General features: G+C 35.0%; 3 protein-coding genes across 3 annotated transcripts; 1 reads left to right on the forward strand and 2 right to left on the reverse strand.

Moving 5' to 3' along the window:
• Positions 1-3571: 3571 nt before the first annotated feature.
• On the reverse strand, positions 3572-11509 carry LOC126752546 (uncharacterized). The gene is made up of 4 exons (XM_050463436.1): positions 10154-11509; positions 8968-9102; positions 8580-8849; positions 3572-7190 (listed from the first exon to the last, which is right to left on the reverse strand). Exons 1-4 carry the CDS (start codon positions 10856-10858, stop codon positions 5568-5570), a joined length of 2733 nt encoding a protein of 910 aa, XP_050319393.1. The 5' UTR covers positions 10859-11509; the 3' UTR covers positions 3572-5567.
• An 804-nt stretch (positions 11510-12313) lies between these two features.
• On the reverse strand, positions 12314-14041 carry LOC126752602 (probable 26S proteasome non-ATPase regulatory subunit 3). Its single transcript, XM_050463536.1, has 2 exons — positions 13788-14041; positions 12314-13721 (listed from the first exon to the last, which is right to left on the reverse strand). The coding sequence occupies exons 1-2, from the start codon at positions 13949-13951 to the stop codon at positions 12404-12406; spliced, it is 1482 nt and encodes a 493-aa protein (XP_050319493.1). The 5' UTR covers positions 13952-14041; the 3' UTR covers positions 12314-12403.
• Positions 14042-14564: 523 nt separating this feature from the next.
• Positions 14565-16397, forward strand: LOC126752601 (FAD-dependent oxidoreductase domain-containing protein 1). Its single transcript, XM_050463535.1, has 3 exons — positions 14565-15044; positions 15137-15440; positions 15501-16397. The coding sequence occupies exons 1-3, from the start codon at positions 14685-14687 to the stop codon at positions 16325-16327; spliced, it is 1491 nt and encodes a 496-aa protein (XP_050319492.1). The 5' UTR covers positions 14565-14684; the 3' UTR covers positions 16328-16397.
• The last annotated feature ends 227 nt before the right edge of the window (positions 16398-16624 follow it).

Raw genomic sequence — 16624 nt, forward strand, 5'->3', positions numbered from 1 at the left:
TTATTGTTACTTTTGGTTGGTTAAATAGTTTAATAGAAAAGTCACTTCATAGTCCTAAAATGTATTTATCTCTCCAAGTTTTTATACCCTGAACAGTATATTTAGTTTGTCACGAAGCTTGTAACACCCAGAAGGAAACGTCGAAGATCCTATAAAGTATATATATATTATAAATGATCAGTATGTTGAGCTGAGTCGATTTAGCCATGTCCGTCTGTCTGTCTGTATATATACGAACTAGTCCTTCAGTTTTTAAGATATCGTTTTAAAATTTTTTAAACGTAATTTTCTCTTCAAGAAGCTGCTCATTTGTCGGAACTGCCGATATCGGACCACTATAATATATAGCTGCCATACAAACTGAACGATCGGAATCAGGTTCTTGTATGGAAAACTTGCACATTTGACAATGTATCTTCACGAAATTTGGTATAGATTATTTTCTAAGGCAACAATGTAATCTCCGAAGAAATTATTCAGATCGGTTAACTATAGCATATAGCTGCCATATAAACTGAATGATCGGAATCAAATGCTTGCATGGGAAACTTCCTCATTTGACGATATATCTTCACGCATTTTGCTATGAGTTATTGTTTATGGAAATAATGTAATATCGATAGAAATTGTTCAGATCGGCTCACTATAGCATATAGCTTCCATACAAACTGGACACATAGTTACTAAAAGAAATGCATCTGTGAAGGGTATATCAGCTTTGGTGCAGCCGAAGTTAACGTTTTTTTCTTGTTTTGATTCACTTTATATACGAGTATACTTTAAAGCGTAAACTTAATAAAACCCTGTTCACGGTATAAATATATTCAAGGTGAGTTTGTTTACAAATTATTTCTGAAATATTGTCAGTGTGTTACAATTTTGTCTTTATCATTTTATCTACACGACAACATACTATTATCGGAGCTACAGGCTTTTTAAGATTCAGGCTGGAACAGTCTAATAGGTGATGTAAGGCACATCCTCCTGTTATTCTTGAATAGACATTTCTTGTTTTACTTTTCAATCTAACATCAATAAGACACTTTTGTGGTATAACTTGCTTGAAATATTCTTCATATACTCCCAACGAAACATACATACATTTATGTATTTTCCTTTTCAATCTGCTTACTATTATGTCTATGACCAAATAACCATAACCACACCAAAAATTTAAAGAAAAATATCAAAGTTTGTTTTTTTACTAAATTTCAGAGATCGTTGGTCTTTTCGTGAAAATGGTGTTTTTGTATAAAAACCCTAGGGCAACGCACATGAAACAAATCATCGATAGAGATGGATGAATAAATCAAAAAAACACCATCTTTCGTATTCTCATACAAAATTTTAACACAAGTAGATGGTCAGAATACATATAGATAAGTGAGAGAGAGATCACTTTCTCCTTATGACAGCAAAGGAAGAGGGAAGGCAATCTTATCTCAACTATTGAATGCCACTGCCTTTACTCCCAAAGGATGGCATTACCAAAAGATTAAACACCACAAAGAACTTTAAGGTAAAGCCGTTTAGAGTAGCCCCTGCTTGATCCTCTAATGAGGAATATCTCTATTAAGTGGTACACTGACGACTCGAAAACGTCGGAAGGCATTAGTGCAGGCAGAACCGCGCAACAAACTTTCCATACCCATGAGATGTTTCAAGACAAGTCCAGTTACTCGTGGCATTTTACACTGGACACTGCAGGCTCAATTTAACGCTGGTACAACCTCTTTTGCGAACTGCCAGTCTTGCGACATTGAGCGAGAAACTACCAAGCACTTCATTCTTGGCTGTACAGCAGTCTGTGCATGCAGGATCAAGACCCTCGGATCGATATACCCAACCAGGGATCACATGGTCTTAATAGCACTGAGCAGAATCCTGGAACTTATCAGATATACCCAACCGGGGACCACATGGTCTCAATAGCACTGAGCAAGATCCTGGAACTTGTCAGAGTGAGTGAAAGTCTATGTGAGTCTGTGTGACAGAGGGGGGAAGACACAATAAAACTTAGATCGCAGTGCAAGCCTCAATTTATTTCTATCTATCTAGATCCAAAAAACGAACTGGACTATAGAGAAAGAGATACAGTCATGGACAAAGAAATAGCACACTTTCAAAATAAGTTATTCAAATAAATTTTCAGTTTTATCAAGTAAGGGAAACTTAACACTTTTCCACGTTAATATATGGCAGGACCTCTACAACTTATAACGGTAAGCGTATGCCGTTAACATGCCAACTTTTTTGTTGTTACTCGTTTTACTCGGAGAGTAACGAAATTTGATTGGACAATGAAATAGCACACTTTTAGTCATTTGTACAAATATTCATTATTAATTAGCAATCGTGCAAAAAATACGCTGTTTTAACTATTATAACTATAAAAAATTAACATATTTTCAAAATGGGCAGAAATATGCATTGTACTCTGGAAAAAAGGATAATAATATTTGGTTGCTACAAAAAGGCAAAATTCCAACTCAGATTGCCGAAATTATGAGTTGTTCGAGGAATATGGTATACAACACCATCACTTTTGTTAAAAGGTATCCAATTTCGCTCAAAAATAAAAAAAATCACAAAGCTTCTGGGCGTAAAACAACGGAACTTGTCGATGCATCCATCATCAGAAAAAGTAAGGGTGATCCTTTTAAATCATACCGAGAGATTATGGTGGAAATAAATAACGAATTTGGGCTTAACGTATCCAGTAGATTTGTGCGAAGACGTCTATATGATGATCTGTTGTTTGAACGAATGAGTCGAAAAAACCCACACCAGGCAGAAAAAAACATAAGAGCACGGCTGGACTTCACTAAAAACATTTAGAAAAGGACGTCAAATTTCGGAAAAAGGTTCTGTGGAGCGATCAAACTAAGGTGAACCGTATCTAATAGTATGGAAAACCATTGTCCCAGGTGTCATGCGTATATCTCCAGATACACTACAAAAAGTGTTAAGCACGGCAGAGGTAGCGTAATGGTCTGGAGAGCGTTTTCCTAGTACGGTGTTGGACCATTGGTAAGGATAGATGGTAGAATGGACTAATTTGCACACCTAAACATTCTCAAAAATATCTTCTTTTTTTAAAGAACTATTGAATAAAATTTTTAAATTTTTTGTAAATAACTCACTTATTTCTCACTTTATGTGATGCTAATGAAAAAATAAAATTTGTTTTCTGTTTATATCGAAAATACATGTATTTTTATTACATTCTCAAGGTGTGCTATTTCTCTGTCCATGACTGTATCAGTTTAAAGACGTTCTTAAATCAAGGGTCTACAGTATTGTTGACTATAATAAAATCCAGTATTACTGAAAACTTTAATATAGTCCACTTATTGAAAAGTTTAGCCCTCATACGAAGATTGTGTCCAGATGGAACGGAACCGAATTTATACCCTGCCAAACTCTTCTAAGTGTTTTTTGTCGCTACAAGAACGACGACATAGATCATCATTCAATAAAGAACTGAAAAAACATAAATTTAATTTTTTTGTTTTTTTTCTTTTTTCAAAGGATTTAAGAAAAAATTTATTTCAAAATAAAACATAATACATGTTTTAGTTCAATGTCCTTTATATTTAATCTTATATATGTACATACATTTTAATAATTAAATTAATTAACCAAGTAATTTATGAATATAAAGTAGACGGCTTAAAATTTCGAAAGTAGGAAATAATATTTTATCAGTTAAAAGAAATAGTCAAGAATATTTAGCTTTGTTCACCTTAACTTTAAGCAGGAGAGCGATTTACATGTACAGGTTAATTGTAATTGTATATGTTGTAGTATATATATATATATTTACTTTCCGACTGCTAAATCTGTGCGAATATGTGTATGAGTATATATATACTTGTAGTATGTTCTTTGCAAATGCCATTGATCAGTAAGTTGCGAGCGTTTGTTCAAAAAATTGGTTTTAACACTACGTACATAAATACAAAGTCCAAATACCAACAATTAGAACAAAATATTATATGCAGATATAACTAGAACTTCATATAATCCTGCTACTTCGAATCGCACATACCCACATACATATGCATTTGAAAATCGTATGTTGGCGTATTTACTCAAATTCATTCGCCATTTTATGATTTTGCCGTTTTATCACTTCACTTTTCTACGTGTTTTCATATATGTATGTATGTATACAGAAACAGGGATATCTCTTGTCGGCGGTTGTTTACATATTTAGAGAATATCTGTAATTAATATGTATTGGATTAATATATACTCATATATGTGTATTTAATATAAATGTTTCTCATTGCTCTCTTCATCTCCAACTACTTTCTTTTTTCATAGGTTACTATTTAACTCTTTCATATCCTTCATTTAACAATAATTATTTTTTACTTAAATATACATTTATATATACTACATAGAAGAATGTGACTACTGTAAAACACAAATTATTAATTCCTAATTTGATTCATCTCCAATTATTTTTTTGTTATCTGATCCGAACGTACGAGTGTTATTACCACTTTTATACAGCGATGAAGTTCTGCATGGCACGGAGTATATATACTTATAGGCGTTTTCACGGATTTTATATATATATACATATATGCACACACATCTTTCACGTACAGTTATAGCAATGCGAACGAAATATTTCAACACAGTCAGTTAACGCACATGCAAAAATGCATACACATACTACAAACTTATAAATCATAAATTATGTACATATATGTAGTTATTAAAAAAGTTTTTAATAAAATTTATTACATGCAGCGCGAATTCTTAATGTACTAAATTATTAGAATATTTTAACGAATTAATTTCGCAAAAAAAAGAAGAATTTTTTTAATTTGTTCTAGAAGTGTTGACTTTCAAAGCCATGCACACATGGCCAACGATTTTAAATGGAAATTTAATTATACTAAATAAATAAATACAGCTGACTTAATTACATTTTTTTTCAATTTGCTTACGAATTTATGTTGAGAAACATTTTAAGAGTATATAATAGTAATTGCTTATAATAAATTGTCATACTACATAATACATACAGTCCGAATTGAGTGTGTAGTAATGTGTTTAGATTTACATGGACGTACAATCGAGTATTTTATTATTATTTGTTCGCATTCCTATATCCGTATAATAAGTTTAGCAAACCCTTTGCATTTGTTATACCTCTATAACTCGATTTCAGATGTTACACGCGCTAATTAATTAATTAAGTCTTATTCAACATTGAAATATGTATATATGTATTAATCATTTGTTATTAAAAAGTTTCACTAATTTTAAATCTTATGCGCTAGGAGAAGCGTGAAATTTGATTTCCGCTAATCATAACTGTATAAATCTCTATACTGCAAGCACAGCAAAGAGCTGGCAAGCCTCAACTATCATTACACTATATTTTCAGTTTGTCTTCCCAACCCGCCATGATTTTTTTATCAACTTTTCGGGAGTGATAATAGTTAAGTTTGAATAACACATACGAGTTATAGACATGCTGATGATGAGTGTATATGTTTTTTTTTCAGTTTTCAAACACCGCACTCAAAAATTTGCCAAACATAACTTCACTTTGTGTTCACTGCACTGGCGACGGGCGTGGACGAATGTAGTGTGGTCGCACTCGACTGTGTACCGACCAATGTTGCACCAGTTACTTCCACTGTGTGTTGTTTTTGATGGTGTTGTTGTTGTTGTTGTTGCGGGTGATGTTGTATTTGCAAAGAGTCTGTTATAGCCACACCACCGCCAGTGCTACCGCCACTACCAGCACCACCTCCACCTCCACCTCCACCAGCAGCAGCACCGCCAATACCGCCAGTGCCCGCACTACCAACGGTCACACTATTCGCACCCGACGACACAGTTGGTGACGCACTCGACGAGCCGGAATAGTCTAATTTATATATAGCGCTGCGGGTAACGTCCTCCATGGACGCTTCTTGACAATCGGGCCCACTATGACTTTGCGAACCACAATTGTAACACGATAAATGTTTATTACTGACAATTTGCGCTGCCTGCGTGCTGTACGGCGTACCACCAGTCAATATCGTTGGACTGGCGACAATAGTTGGATTAGTTTGAAGCGCCTGCGCAGTGGGCTGTTGTTGCTGCACCTGCAGCACACCTGTAACACCCGATGTCACATTCGTATTAGGTGGGGGTGGCAACGCATTAGTCGGACGTAATGCGAGGGGAGGCGCGCCGGGCGGTGCCGCGCCTGGTATTTGATAATATGAATAAATGTGTTCGTTCGGCATAAGTCGTAATTGTGGCGGTGCTGGACCGCCGGTATGACTCATCAAACGCTGATGTTGGGCAGTAGGCGCTGCATGATATGGGTAGGTGGCGTTATATTGCTGTTGATGTGGCGTGGGCAGGATAAGCGGATTCGGTGTCATATTAGTTATAATGCTACCACCACCACCAGCGACACCCGGCGATGGGGAACTCATTAAAACGGGATTAGTGGCTAGATTATTATTACTGGTGCCGATATTTGAAGTCGTATTAACAACTGCAATATTATTGCCAATGCCGCCGCTATTATTGTTATTGGCCAGCGATGTTTGCATCAAACCAATGCCACCAGCATTACCACCGGATGCTAAAATAATTTCAGCACCATACATTGGTTGTGACTGTTGCGTTAGCGCCGGATGTGTATTCATCATTGGTGTTGTATACATACCACTTGCAGCCGTGCTAACGGAATTTACAACAACATTCGCTGAAATCATTTTATCTGAGCGTCCGTTAAGCCTTGTATTCCCCGTCTGTTTATTATAGCCCAACTGTTGATGTTTTTGCAGTTGATTTTCACTACCAAGTCGTAAGCCAGGTACATTTGTAGTACCTGAAAGCGTTGGTGTTTCTGGCGGTGAAGCGTCACCACACGAACCATTGGAACTACCTGTATCACTGCCACCACTTTTATTCGCGTTTAACGATCCCGGTACTAATGTGGTATCTAAACCAGTACCAGCGCCATCAGACATTGACATATTCTGCATTGAATAAGCTAGAGCAGCGAAATTTGTTACTGGTTGGAAGTGTGGATTCACCGCTAATTGTTGTTGCTGCTGATGAATAAGCGGTGTATAATTGCCTGACTTATGCCGGCGTGGATAACCATTGCGAATCAACGCCTGTAGAGGATTACCGGTGCCTTCGTTGCTTGCTACACCCTACAATGAATACAACATATAAATAAATTATTAATAACTAATTATGAAAGTAAAGTACTGTTCATTCAATCAAAAAATATTTCAACTTAATATATGTAAGTATATACAGTCATGGACAGGGAAATAGCACACTTTGAACATTTAATACAAAAGGACGTTTATTATTAAAAAAAAAATTAATATTTTCATTAGCATAGCATTGATTGAAGAAAAAGTTATGTACAATAATTTAAATAAATTTTTTCATTAGTTCTTGAGTTTCCAATTGCTTATTTTCAACTAGACATAAAAATAGTACAGTAGATGCCTTCAGCGGAATTAAATAAATTTTATTAAAAATGTTTTAAGTACTTTGTAAAGTGTTCACAATTATACAAAATTGCTTGATATCGCCTTGGCAAACTCTCCACTAACTTCTGGCACATACTTTGATCGCAGTTCAAAGTTCTTCAGCATTTTTGAATTTTCTCTTAGCAATCTTCATCTTAACTGCGCTTCATACATTTTCAATGGGATATGCTTCAAGAATTTGCGCTGGCCCAGGACATCAATGCTTTCGGCAGTAAACCAATTTTTTTCATATTTTAAATTGCGTTCTTTGGATCATTGTTGTATCATGTTAAGGTATGAAAATTGATGTATTCTACAACCCATCCAACGCGAGCGTCCAACGCTATGGCATACCGTCACTCTACCACCGCCGTGCTTAACAGTTTTTGTGGTATATCTGGAAATATATGTCTGACGCCTGGGGCAATGGCAAATGATTCGCCATCGGATTCAATACTATTCACCTTTGTTTTATCGCTCCAACGTACTCTTTTCCAAAATTTTACGTTTCTTTTCTAAATGTTATTTAGCAAAATTCAGCCGTACTCTTATATTTCTTTTGGACAGCATTGGTTTTTCCGACTCATTCGTTCAAACAACTGAGCATCATTGAGACGCTTTCGTACAAGTCTACTGGATACGCTAAACAAAAATTCCTTATTTATTTCAGCCATAATCTCTTGATAATGTTTAAAATGATCAGCCTTGATTTTTCTAATGATGGCTCTATCAGCTTGTTCCGTTGTTTACGTGCAGGAGCAGATTTTTTTATTTTTCAACAAATTAGGATCACAACAAAAATTAAACATGATAACGGCATTAGCTTACCTTTATAATTTGTGTTAGTCAAGACATACTCCAATATAGGAAATTTGATCAAATAAAAACTGATATGAATAATTTAATTTAACAGGGTGCTATTTTGTCCATGACTGTAAATAGCAGCTAATGGAAAAATAATCAAAGGGATTGTTACAACAGATTGAAATAAAATTTGGAAAGGATATAATGTCTCATAGAGATTAGTGCATGTAGCAGTGTATAGTAATTGATACTTACATCATCTATATTCTTTATGTTGGTTGTCATATTAATGTCGTGTATCAGTTGTTGATGCTGCTGTTGTCCCATTGGTGGTGGTGTAGTTTCAGCTGATGGACGCCTAACATTTTTCAATGAGGCACTCATTCTTTGTGGCATATTTCGTGATTGCAACTGCATACCAGGTAGCATCATATTGCTACTTGCATTCCGATTTGGACTTGTGGTTCGACTACTTGATGGAGACGATTGTTGGCTTAGCATCGGCGATGCCGACTGCGGTGGATGCTAACAAAAAAAAAAAAAAAAAAAAAATCACTAATTAATTTACGTTTCCATAAATCAACACAAAAATGAACAACTAAAAAGTAAATATGTTACCAACAATAAATAATTCAAAATTTACCTCAACCGTTTGGGGATACATCCGTTGCCATGTTGGCTGAAAAATTGGATTCGACTCAGTTGGAATGACATTTAATGGAATCATATGAGGATCAACAGGAACAGGGTGTTGCATTGTTCCATCTGCTTGAATGATCTGAAATATATAGTAAATATTTTTTTTTTTAGTGTGGCTATAATATGTATATTTTATATGTATAATTATGCAAATGTATTTATTGAGATTAAACTGTATAAACTCTAATTTTTTTTATGATCAACTCGACAAATATAAGTGTGTGTATATTCCCCCGATATTCGGCTCTACGTAACCGGAACGGACCTGGATTTTTATCCGGTCAAGGAATGTTAACCCAGCAGCATTACTCTAAATAATTTCAGTAATATTTTCTGCCGGAACAACAGCAACATCAACTGATTAATTTATTAAAGATCATATGAGATGTTAGTGGTGGAAATAAATAATATAGTATGTAAATTATACAAATTAAGTTTAAAAAGGATTATTTGATGAGTGAAAATTGTTTATGTTAAAAAAATGTAATAAATGCCACGACATTTTTTTAGCTACATATTATATATATATTCCATTTAAATGGGTTTAATTTTAATTAGCAATTTCTTTGGATATTGTATTGTTAGCTTGGAAAATAATCCATGCCAAAGTTTGTCAAAATATTTTGCCAAATCCATGCAAGAACCTGATTTTTATCGTTCAGATTGACTTTTCGATCGGCTATTTTGAAAATAAGTAAACGTTAAACATTTATATATTTCATTGGGTATTCAACGTTTACTTCTGGGGGCTACAAACTTCGTGGCAACCTTAATACCCTGCTCAGAGTATAATAAAGTTATGGTATTGTATACATTGTTTAGAGAAATATCTAAATAAATTTTTTTTGAAGAAACTAACCTAACAACATAGGATACATCTCAGAGAGTATATCCACAGCCCCAATTAATATGGTTTGTTTAAAACCAAAAAATTTGGCTACACTTAATAGCAAGTTACCAAATTTGTAATATGTACGTGTATGTTTATAACTAGCATAAAGCTTATATTTGAATGAAGTGTCATGTCAAACGTACGTAATATGCACATGGTAGTCCTAAATATAACGTAAGTACAAAAAGTTAAATATTTAATTAAATATAAATTATAAGCACTGGATAACTAATACTACCTTATGAAGACCTTGTGGAAATGTCATTGGCATGATGTTGACGGGTGTTAATATTTGTGGATGCGGTTGTCCAGGGATATGCATTGCATGAAGTAACTGCTGTGGAATTTCCTGGTGGGACGGAGGCAAATGTTGACGTGGTTCCTGCTGATGTTGAGTATGAACTAGCGTTGGGTCAATACTCGGCTGTTGAGGAAGCGGAGATTGAAAATCCGCCACCAACTTGTTTTCTTTAATTTTCTCAAAAATTTGAGTGCATTTGCATTGCTGATCAAATGAAAACACCGGATGATTTGCTGCCATAGTGTAAACCAATAAAAGTTCCTGTAAAGTATCTGAGTCATTCATATTAAGAAAGTCTCTGTCACCCCAACCATCCAACGTTCGAAATATCTCCGTCACACAGGTACGATTGCAAGCTCGTATTAATGCTAAATAAAGCGCCATTTTTCGCCTTATTTTCTTATCAGTTGGTTCGCCTTTCTGACATGCAACCATATCAGATGCCAAATCTTGCGGATTATTCACTCTTAATTCCATGCCACGCAACTCTTGCGAATCGCGCCGGCCCAACTCTTCTAGGCATGTCCCTAAGAACCGTAACTCAAACGGTAAACACATGTTAAGCAAAGTGCACATCGTGTCGATCCTTTTATAACTCTCGAGTTCTTTAAACCATTGGATAACGTCCTTTTTACAAATCATTTCCGCTGATACATTTACTGTCGCACATCAACCAAGTGAAAATCTGTTACAACGTTCTCTTTTCTCCTTTTTCTTACAAAATTCGTCTTTTTGATATATATTTGTGTAGTTGCAGTACACTGCAATCCTACACTAAATCTAGAGGCGCGTTGTTGCAATGCTGCCTCCGACAGCGTTTAGATCACCCAACTCAACCAAATATTATTTTTGCTATTGTTAATAAACTAGATTTTATACTTTAAGCACAATTTTTTAATTTCAATATTTGGCTTAAGATAGCCCGAGGCCAGAAGGTCGCACCACACATTGGCACTTGATTCTACGGTGGCAACTCGTTACTCGTTGAGTTATACTGGGCCTTGCAGCTCGTTATTTTGCACAATATTCTTTTTGATTTGCTTGTGCTGTTGATAGTCGTCGCTGCCGTCACTTTACTTTATCGTTTATCTTTCTTTTCCTTTAAACTTTTCTTATGTTGTGCAGATTTGTAATATTTTCTCACTACGACAACGAAAAGAAAATTCAACACTTTTGCCAATGCGAAACAGTATGTATAACCATGCTATTAATGCTTTCACTTTTGAAATATTTATAGAAGCGTTTCTTTATATTAAATTACTTTGAAACACAATAACCAAATGTATAGTCAATTTCATTCACGACAAGTAAAAACAGTGTTGCCGTACACCGACAACAAAGTACGCACAATATTGCCAGGACTGTTGAAAAAAGTGTTGTATAAATTAACGTAAGACATTTGATAACTTTTATCTTAAGATTTCTAAATTTAAAATTTTTTTAAATACACGCTCCAAAAAATATTTAATTGTATGCATAGCATAAAGAAAATATCTGGGGTACTAGTAAAATTAAAAACAATTATTTTGCCGAAAAAAACTAATGACAGTTCTATATTTAAAAAATGCGCTATCTGACAGTATTCTTGTTTACTGTCTGCCCTGCCTGACAGTTTTTTGTTTACAAAAAATGGCTGCCCTCAACTTTTTTTCTTTTCAGCTATCTCTCATTCTACCAAGGATATTATAATTCCTGTCTGACGTCACAAATTACACAAATTTATATTTGAATTTTTTTTTGTTTTTTTTTCAAAAACGTTTATGAATCATTCTTTTCAACCTGCATACACACATCCTAAAACTAACGCCATATCTTTTAAATATCTGTAAAATGCTTAGTATTTAGTTAGTAAGCAAAGCAACTAAAAAAATAAACTATTTGAGAAAATTTCCTTATTTATCGAGAAAAGTGTATACAATACATGTGAGTTGAGTACAAGAACGTAATCCCATAATGGTGGGGTCTACGTAATCGGAGCGAACCCGTATTCTGGCAAAGACTGTCAACTTAGTAGCATTTCTCGAAATCATGTGAGGCATATTTTCTAAAGCTACAACTATGTAGTCTATACTGTCCTTTTTCACTTCAAGAAGAGAAACACAATTTTTTATAAGAATTATTTTGGGATTATATTTAAATTGTTGCGCGACAACGCTATCGGTTCATAAACTTTTTAAATCAAACTTCTTAAAAACCATCTTCATCGTCCTCGGCCATTTCTTTAGCTAATTCTAAGTCCTGTTGTTCACGCTCTCGCCGCTCTTCTGCGCTCTCAAGATCTTTACCATATGATTTCGGCGGATAACGCATGGCTTTTACGCTTTGATTATGCAAATCAAGGCAAAATGTAATACGTTCATGGAAAGCAAGCTGCGGTTCGCGTGTACTATATATATCTGTACTTTCCTTGCTTCTCATGTAATTCTGTTCTGGATCTAAAGTTGCTTCTATAACTCCATCACGAATTGCTTTGGACACAATGAATTCAGCATCTTCGGCTGAATCTAGCATTAAACGTTTTGCAATATCGTTTGGTGATATGCGTGAATAAGAGAGTCCAATTGAACGGATTGCAGTTTTTATAACATTGTGTCTAAGACGAATGATCAATGTGTAAGTATGATCTTGTTGAAATTTCGGACCGAAGTTTTCTACCACTTCACCAAATCGCTGAAGATTACCTAAGCGTACAGCTTGTGTAAGCTGAAAATAGGGTGCCAAAGATTTACGTAGTGCGGCTTGTCGGAAAATTTGTCGTTCTGGTATGTTTCCCAATAGCAACTCGACAACTATAATCAACTTTTGCACGGTTTGTCTAAATCCAACGGCCGCGTTTTGAGGAGCTTTCCTCAAAGCTTGTACTAAGTGCTTATGGGCATCACTATATTCAAGCTTTGCTGCCTTTATACGGCCCAAATAATATAAAAATCGTGCCCATTCATTGTTACTAGCTGATACCGGAAATACAGACTTCTTTACTAATTTGTCAGCTTGATCGTAAAGTGAATAATGCAAATAATTCCGTAATAAGCAATTAATTAGTACAGCTTGACCTTCGAAATCATTTCTCAAAGTAGCTGTTCGCAAACGAGCATGAAGAAATCCTCTTATGGTTTCTAAACAGTTGTTAAGCTCAATAACTCGCGAATAGTAAAAATAAGATTTTGCTCCAATCAAATCTAAAGTACGACGATTCTGCCCAGCAATTTTCGACATTAGTGCTTCGGAACACACAACTGCACGTTTTATGTCTCCTTCATCAATTAGCTTAACCAGCAATAGTAAATAAAAGTATGCATCTACTTCAGCAATTGGAGGCTTTGACGCTGAACGACTTCTCGGTATTTCAGTTTCTATGACTCCAGCCGGAGTATTCGGAATCAAACTATTTGCAGTTTCGCGATCAGTTCCGGCTGGATATATTGACTGAGCTATATTTCGGAAAATAGCAGCGCTTAGTTTCCTGCGCGTATTGGGAAGTGAACGCAGCACTCTCAAAATGAATCTACAATGACAACATTTGATTAATCATGTACATATATTAAACAAAAAACCAAGGTAAAAATTGTACCTAGATTCCTTTGAAGCTACGGCCCTCTCAATCTGACGTATTTGCTCTCGAATTTCCAATACTGTTGAGACACCTTGATCTTTTTTCGTGTCTCCTGCATTTTCACTAGATGGATCCACCTCCATTTCAACGTCCTGTCCTGAAGTTTCCACAGTGTTTGTCATTTCTCCGATTTAATAAGAAATCTCACAAATCTAAATTTCACGGTTAACCAAAAATTGTCGAGTAATGCAAAGCAGGGAATATAAATTAAATGTCAAATAAAAAATCGCAGTGTTACCGTACCTTTTAAACTTGCATTCGTACTATTAATAGTGTAGTGAGATAGACTAACCATGGTTACTGCAGTATGTACTACTAATCTTTTTCTTCTTTATTGACATAGATTATAAATATTTGAAATTCTATATGTTTGTTTTAATAAACTTATTTTTCCATAAGAATTGTGATATTTTCTTAGCTGTATCAAATTTTTAAGTAGTTTGTCACAACTCATTATCAATCGCCGTGTCGTATAGGAATTCATTATTAGCAACTATGAATTGATTTACAGCCCTATTCTCATGCCCTCACAAAAGTCACCAACCTCACTTCAGTGATGTTTCTCACTATAGCGAGGGTTACCTTCTTCAAAAGCTCAAATGCTCACTATTATCACAAATATCGGTTACAATATTTGTCTGTATATGTCATTTTGCCTCTGATAAGATTATCGATTGCTATTGGTGTCTTCACAAGACCTCAAAAACGCAGCTTTACAACACCGCAAGGGTATAAAAATCAGCTGATATAAATTTAGGTTAACCTAAATATTTATTACATATTTCCAATTTCCTAATATTAGTTTTATGGCAAATAACTTATATATTTCAAAAAACACATAAATTTTTAAAAACAATGATAAAGAGCATAGCGTTTACAGAGTTATTCAAAATTCATAAGTTTTGCAGACCGGCTTTGATAAGGACTTTTAGTGATAATAATTCTGATCAACCACATCCAATTAAAAGAACTTTTAAACTTTTGGGAAATGATATGAAAAAAGTTAAAAAGTTTTTCACTCCCCTATTTGAGAAAAAACACGAAGATGTGGAAGCAAATGTTGAACCTTCAAACAGAATGGGTGACAATGAGTTTCAGACACATTGTGATATTCTCATAATTGGCGGAGGAGGTGTTGGATCAGCTGCTGCCTATTGGTTGAAGAAAAAAGCTCGTCAAGGTTTAAATGTTGTTGTCATTGAAAAGGATTTTTCGGTAAGAGTATATCTATACCAAAAATGCGTTATAAAATCTATTTTTTTATTTAATTAGTCAATTTGAATGGATTTTGCATTTACTTTAAATAGCATTTTAATACCAGAAATTGTTTAACGTTACCTACGGGATGCTTGCATCAGCAATTTCTTTTACCTGAAAATATCGAAATGTCACTTTACGGAGCAGAGTTTATGAGGAATGCAAAAGAAGAACTTGGTGTTGACGTTAGATTTGACCCTCACGGATACCTCACACTGGCTTCTGCGGAAAATGCGGAAACACTTAAAACGATGTCGAAAATTCAAAATGAATTTGGCGCCCGTACCGAAATACTAACTCCAGATCGTCTAAAAGTAAAATTTCCATGGCTAAACATTGAAGATGTAGCAATTGGTTTGTAAATAAGCTTCTATAAAATAAACCGAATTTTTTTAAATACACTTTTGTTAACAGGTTGCCAAGGTCTCGAAAAACATGGATGGTTTGATTCCGCTAATTTGTTATTAGGACTTAGGAGTAAAGCAATGGAATACGGCGCACATTTCATACAATCTGAATTGATAGACTTTAAGTTTCAAAACCAACCAGATGTTGTCATTGAAGGAGGATCTACAACCAGTACATATAATGCTTTGGAAAAAGCAATAGTCAAAATGCCTAATGGCGAAACACGATCTATAAAATTTTCGATTTGTGTACTTGCGGCCGGTACAAGTTCAGAGAAAATCGCCAAACTAGCGAAAATTGGCACGAGTTCCGGGATTTTAAAAATTCCCCTGCCAATAACCCAGCGAAGTAATTACGCCTACATGTTCAACAGTGATGATATCAATACCTTGGGTATCGGTACACCATGCGTGGTGGATTTGAATGGTGTATACTTTCGAAGAGATGGCCTAACTGGTAACTATATAACAGGTTTCAGTGCGCCCACAAATGCAGAAAACGGGCCAAGCGAAAACAGCTTCGAAACTAATGTTTTGCCTTATTTGATACGTAGGATGAAAATGTCAAAAAAACCAAAAGTTATTGACGCTTGGGAGTATTCTTATGAGTATAATGTCTTTGATGAAAATGGTATTATTGGCCCACATGCCTACTACAATAATCTGTATATTGCAAGTGGATTTTCTGGTTTTGGCTTACAGCAATCGCCAGCTGTGGGTAGAGCAATTTCTGAATTAGTTATCGATGCACAATTTCGGACTATAGACTTATCTAGACTTGGTTTCGATCGGATTATCGTAGATAGGCCAATGTTTGAGCACGCTTTTATATGAAGTACACATATTGTTATTTATAAATAAATAATGTTTATGCAAATAAAGTCAAACCACTTTTTGTGTAATATCGGGTGATTTTTTAAGAGCTTGATAACTTTTAAAAAAAAAAAAACGCATAAAATTTGCAAAATCTCATCGGTTCTTTATTTGAAACGTTAGATTGGTTCATGACATTTACTTTTTGAAGATAATTTCATTTAAATCTTAGGTGGTCCATTCGGAAAGTCCAATTTTGGGCAACTTTTTCGAGCATTTCGGCCGGAATAGCCCGAATTTCTTCGGAAATGTTGTCTT

Source organism: Bactrocera neohumeralis, chromosome 3 (genome assembly GCF_024586455.1).
Source record: "Bactrocera neohumeralis isolate Rockhampton chromosome 3, APGP_CSIRO_Bneo_wtdbg2-racon-allhic-juicebox.fasta_v2, whole genome shotgun sequence".
Classification (NCBI taxonomy): domain Eukaryota; kingdom Metazoa; phylum Arthropoda; class Insecta; order Diptera; family Tephritidae; genus Bactrocera; species Bactrocera neohumeralis.